This window comes from Quercus suber, unplaced genomic scaffold (assembly GCF_002906115.3).
Source record: "Quercus suber isolate HL8 unplaced genomic scaffold, Cork oak 2.0 scaffold_108, whole genome shotgun sequence".
NCBI classification, from domain to species: domain Eukaryota; kingdom Viridiplantae; phylum Streptophyta; class Magnoliopsida; order Fagales; family Fagaceae; genus Quercus; species Quercus suber.
Window position 1 is genome coordinate 257,511 of NW_027069573.1, and position 6,608 is coordinate 264,118.

Below are 6,608 nucleotides of genomic sequence, written 5' to 3' on the forward strand. Positions count from 1 at the left end.
AATAATTGGCAGATATCTTATTGAAGCTTTAGGTATAGATAATTTTCTAAGGTTGCAAAAAAGGTTGGGATTATCAATATTTTTGCACAAACCATTCAATATCCTGAGTATCCATCTTCGAATCAAGTAGCAAAAGCTTTGCTCTTGAGGGGGAGTGTTAAAAGCAAGGAAGAATGCACTCAAGTCCTTAGCAGATATAAGAACAAAGATGGTGAACAAGGAAGCACTCAAAGAACTGAAACTCAGAGGATCGAATTGGATCAGTCCAGAACTATTAGAAGTGATTGAATCAGTTCCTTATCATGAACACTTTATTCACACGTATGAAGGAGCCTTGCCATGTGGATAGGAGCATGACATAAGCAGCAGTTACAGCTTGTACACGTGTGTTGATGATTTGGGATTGTTGTAACTAATTTTCCCTCCTTCACGGAGTTAGTTATTTTCTTTTGCTTCCACAGATTGTATATATAGATAGTTATAGTGTATAGACTAATTGTATTCTCATATTTAATCAATAAAGATCACTCATTCTATTTAGAGAGAGAGTTCCCAGATTCTTAGTTAGCATAATCTCATTCGACATAAGGACTTCAAAAAAAAAAAAAGAATCCAATATTTTTTATTATTTCAATGGCTACTAAGGACTAGAAGATCAATAGGTTTTCAATTTGTTTATAGAGTAGAATTAATTTTCAGCAATAAAATGAAATGTTATATTAACACAAACTGTTTGATTGTATACTTCGAAAGGAAAATTTGTTTCGAAATTTAATGCAGAATAATCATAGATGAATTCAATAATACAAAGAACGTCAATATCCATTTTAATATATTGTAAATGATTAATTTGAAATATATTAAAAGCAGCTATTTTTTTTTTTTTAATATTTAGTTAATACTTACAAATCATTTGTCTATAGTTTTTCATTTATGTTTAATTTGTTTTATTTATGTACAACTCTTTAAAACTTCTTCTTTTTTCACTTTTTTTAAAGTCTACGTATAGTTTTGTCCACTTTTAGCCACCCCCACACCCCCCCCCCCAAAAAAAAAAAAAAAAAAAAAAAATCAGATATAGAATAGTTGTACACTTGTACTAGCTATCAGATTTAAAGTCTACGTATGGTTTTATTTTATGTATATATATATCAGATTTTAATTCAAGTGTATTTCTTATTTTTGAATGATAATTTTTTTTTTTGGTTTATGCTTTGGCTCCCTTATAATGAATTCCCCTCTCTGTCACTCACTGTTTCATATTGAAGGAGTTAGCTAGTGCGAGAAGCTGTAATGTAACAAGTTGCACTCGATATTCAATAACAGTAGACATGTTATTAGCACCATTCAACAATGTCCTAATGCCTCTGAGAGAGGAGCCACAAATAACCACAACAAAGTTAATAGTACAAATAGCCCACAATAGTAACACTCAAACATTAACTAATTCAAATTACACATGATCTCTTTGCAAAATGATTTGCATTATTGAAAACATAGCAGATAATGACGGCGGCGCTGATCAGAGAGAATACAATTAAACAAAGCATAAAGACACACAAGGCACACCCATACAAATATTACAAATAGCTCTCGACACTCTAATTTGCATGAGCAGCAAAAGTAGCATGCAACTCCTGATCTGAACACCAAGGAAAGAAAAACTATCAACCTAGATTCAATAGATATAGAACTACTTCAAGCGAAGTGAAATTTGCCATGCATGTTAAGCTTATCCCTTCAGCACAGCTGTGCAACATGATCATGCAATTTCAAATATGTAAGCAACAGTAATTAGTGCTTCTTGAATCTTTGGAATGAGTGGCATAATCAATAAATCATAAAAAAAAATTTAAAATGGTAAAATATTATTTTGATCCTAAATTTTACCCCAAAAAAAAAAATCATCTCTAAACTTAAAAATAAAAAAATAAATCATCCTTAAATTTGTAAAAGGTTTTTTTTAACAATTTTAGAGACAAAAATAAGAAAAAAAAACTTTTTTCAATAGTTTTGAAATGAAAAATTAACTTTTTTTTTTTATGTGTAAGAATAGAAAGTAAAATATTTTCAATAATTTAGAGATAAAAAACAAGTTTTTCACTATTTTAAAGATGAAAATAAACTTCCTAAAATTTAAAAATTAAAAACAAACTTTGAGTAAAGTTTAAAAAAAAATATATTTTATCTTAATAAATAAATAAAAATATAAATGATAAATTCTACAAACCACCCCTGAGGTTTGTGATAATACCAACATTTTAAAACCTACCAATTTCATCCTAAAAAGACAATTTTGTCCCTGAACTTAAAAAAAAAAAAAAAAAAAAAAAAAAAAAAAAAAAAAAAAAAAAAAAACTAAACGCCATTACTTTTTCTTTTCTTTTTTTTTTTTTTTTTTATTTCCTCTCCCCCTCTCTTCTCTGAGTTTCTCTATCTCAGAACCCTCTCTCTCCACAACGCTAAGGCCGTGAAGGACCTCCGATCCTGCATGGACACCCACGTGTCCCTCGCTCTCAAGAAGACAAGCTAATCAAAGTCAAGCTCAAGGCGCTGTGGACCCAGTTTGTCTTCGAACCGGACCAGGACCTCCGTGGTGAACGAGCTGAGGAAGAAGCTGAAGGATTCGATGGATAGAGTTTCAATAATCTCCGGCAACAGATCTCATCGGGGTATCGGAGACCGTACAACGCCGGTACTTCACCGTCACCGGCAAAAATCCAGACGACAAAACCATTGACCCTCTTATTTCCACAGATCAGCTTTTGTTTCAGACACTTTTCGAATTTCTGTTGAGATTTTTAGGAGATTTCATTGGGAATTTTCAAAGGGATTTATGTGTGTTGTTTGGCTTGGATTTTTGCCCCTTTTCTTTTTTTTGGTTTCTATTGGTTTTGAAAGAGATTTTTATTGGTGGTGTTGTTGATGCCGGTGACCAAGTCATGGGCTTACCGTGGCTAAGGTTCCATTACAGATAGAGTTCTGAGATGGAGAACTCAGAGAGAGAGGGGGAGAGGAAATAAAAAAAGTAACGGCGTTTTTTTCTTTTTTAAAGTTCAGGGACAAAATTGTCTTTTGGATGAAATTAGTAGGTTTTAAAATATTTTGGAATCACAAACCTGAGGATGGTTTGTGGAATTTACCCAAATATAAAAACCCACTAAAATTGAAACACGGCATACCATGCTAAGCTCTATAGAGAAAGTGGTCATCCAGGCCTTTGAAACTTCCTCCGCAATCTTGGCATGTTTACTGCCATTCTTACACAGAGCCAATCCTTCATGTTCTCGAATAACAAGAAATAGGCATGTCTCCATGAATCCTTTAGCAGAAAAGAACCGCAAACACCCAAAAATCCTACCACAAATCCAAATCCTGTTGTGCCATAAAGCCATTTCCAAAACTCATCTCCATATTCCTCAATAGCTTCACTTTGGTTTGGTGTTTGTTCACTTAGCCAGCACTTTTGTGAAAGTGGAAGCCCGCAAAGTGCTAGGTTTCCAGCAAAAGAAGATGCATTAAAGCTTTGTAGTTGAGTGCCTAAAGGAATTTTCCCAGACAAATGGTTGTACGATAGTTCTAGGTGGTTCAAAAAGCTTATCTCTGACATGCTTGATGGGATTTCGCCTGAAAACTGATTCCTTGACAAATCAAGTGTTTCTAGTTTCTTCAACTGACCGATCAAATATGGGATCTCTCCAATCAAGTTGTTTCCGGATACAGTCAATGTAACCAACTCCAAAAGGCTTGAGATCTCAATCGGAAGTTTCCCAGTCAGTTTGTTGCCTGAAAGGTTAATCATTATTAATAGACCAAGATTTTTACTGTACTCATCCTCCCGTCCTTTCGATACAGCAGTGACGCTATCACATATGCAGGAGATGTGTAACCATCATAATATTAAAAGGTACAAAAACTAGTAATGATATAATGGGAAGAGTCTCCTTTCTGAGCCATGGAGATAATAGACCAAAATAGACCAGGATAGCTAGGAACCCTTAAACCTTAACTAAACTCCAATTACAAATGATCTGTTTGTAAATTTGCATTATTGAATACATAGCTCGTAAAAATGGTGCTGAGAGAGAAAGGGATAAAACAAAGCTTATAGATGTTATAATTAAACGAGTGCAGCAACCCGCAATCATGACACCAAGATTAAAGGTATCCATTAGTCCAGAGACGCTAGATAGAAGTGCAGCTATGAAGCTCAAGCAAAACGAAATTTTCCATTCAGTTAGTTTAAGCAAAATGCATACGAGTTTTTAAGTTGCACCAGACTTAGGTCTTACTCTTAATTTTATGAGTATCCAATTTCCTTTAGAATCAATAGATATCCAAATATTTTTAATAATTATTACGTACAACTTACCACTAATAAAATTGTGATATTATCTAAATGAATATAAATAACTTTCCACTTTTCATGTAAAAATTAACTATAAAATATAATATTATTTATAGATTTAAACTGTCAAAATCATAGCCCATTTATATGTATAAATATATACACTTAATTATTTTTTTTATTGTATAAAAATATAAATCCTTAATTAAGATTCTTATTTTTGGGGAGGGGGGTGGCCTTTTGGCCCTAACGGACAACGACCTTATGAGAGATTGAAACCATTATATATACAAGTTAGCTTCTCTAGCCTCTGATTTTCTGATCTACCATTATTGGGTTCACCCAGATTTTTTGTAATGCTTTAACCTGAAACTCTTTTGGCTTTGTTATGTTATATATAATAATTAATTAAATATTGACCATTAATTGAATTATTTGGACTCAACTGTGAAAGTATGTATTTATACAATAACATAGCAACAATTAGTATCACCATACTAAAATCCAAAAGACTGTTATTATTTTGTCACTTTTTATCTCTAAAAGGTTATTTGTTAAAAATTAAAAAAAAAATAAAATCTATATTTGATATTAGGGTTTAGATAAATCATTCTTTTCACACGTACCGCTTAATAATAAGGTTATTTTGACACAATACCAAAAGTTTAGAAACAAAATTAACACGTTAAGATGTTAAAAACCATTTTGATACATAGTACAACTGTACAAGTGTTAAAGACTAAAATGGTAATTAAACATGTTTTTTTACCCATTTTTATTAAAGATTAAATTTGATAAGAATGTGGTTTAAAACCCAAGTTTCACACCCTCCAAGCCCAACATGCCACATCATTTTATTACGTATTAAAGAATAAGAACAATCACACTCAATCAATTATAATACTCATTTGAAAATTCAACCAAATTGGGAGTTTATTAAGATGTTATTAATTATGGTATGATGTACTAAGTTTTAAGTAAAAAGCTGATGTGACATCTCTTATTAGATGGTATAAAATATGAGTTTTACACCCTATTCTTACCAAATTCAAACTCTTTTATTAATATCCTCAAAACACTTTTTTCTTTTTCTTTTTTTATAGCTGAATTTGGAAACTAATATTCTATTTTGTTGTAAGGGAGATGAAAGGAAAGAAGGCAAGAAAAAGTAAGGGAAGGGAAAGGAAGAAGAGAGAGTTGTACATAGAAGGATTGCATTAAACAATTTCTTCAAAAAATGTCTTCTTTGAAAAAATAATGGGACCGTCTGAAGGATTGTGCTAAGAAAATTTATAGAACACAAACTTTTCTCAAAATTATGAGCTGTGAGAAAAGTATGAAACTTCATCAAAAAGAACAAAAAAAGTATGAAATATTGGCGAATCAGTCAAATTGTGTATTCTCACTTTCTAATAGAAACTGAAAAGTGAAAATGCTTGGGACCATCATAGCACATACTAATATAGACAAACTTAATGAAAGAGGTAAAAAAAAAAAAAGAAGCAAAATGCAAAGTTAGAGCGCCATTTGGCAAGACCTCATGGTATGAGGTCTCTGCTTTATATATATATATATATATATTGATTTATGTTACCGGCGTGGCATGCATGCATGGAGAGGTTTGTTTCAATTTTTTATCAACATTCTCAGCAATTTCTTTATCCCTTTGTAATTTGATTATTGAGACATGCTTGCACTACAGGAAATTAATTAGGTCTTTGCAAAGGCCAAAAATACTGAATATTTCAAAAAAAAAAAAAAAAAACTGCTACAATGATTGTTTTAAAGTAAAAAGATAATTTTGAAACAATGGTAAAATATTGATGAACAAATATGCATTTTAGCAAAATATAAATAGTTACCAATCTGCCTTCTCCCTTGCTACATCCTTACGAACCTAAATAAAAAATATATCAAATGCTAAGCAAACTTAGATATGATTTCCTAGGTGTTATATCTTAGGCTTCTCAATTAAAATCAATTATATAATTTTGTTTTGACAAATACAATAATAAAGGTGTTATCTTCCCTCAAGATAAATGAAATTCAACTAACTCATGGTAGATTCTCTTAATATATCTCCTTTCAACAAATTGTGCATTTGATATTGATAAAACTTTAGCCTAAAAAAAAGAAAAAAAAAAAAGTTTGTCAGATTTGGAGCATTTCATAGACTATAATTATAATTAGCTTTATTATCAAAAATTTTTAAAAATTATAATGTGCTTTAAACTCTATACATGTTTAGTAACTAAATTGA

The 6,608-nt window shown here is 31.2% G+C and overlaps 1 protein-coding gene across 1 annotated transcript in view; it reads right to left on the reverse strand.

Moving 5' to 3' along the window:
• Positions 1-3,208: 3,208 nt before the first annotated feature.
• Positions 3,209-6,608, reverse strand: part of LOC111990311 (putative receptor like protein 25) — a 5,697-nt gene continuing 2,297 nt past the window's right edge. Inside the window, exon 2 of the mRNA XM_065775261.1 lies at positions 3,209-3,786. Coding sequence (XP_065631333.1) covers positions 3,209-3,786 — 578 coding nt within the window. The remainder of the gene's footprint in view (positions 3,787-6,608) is intronic.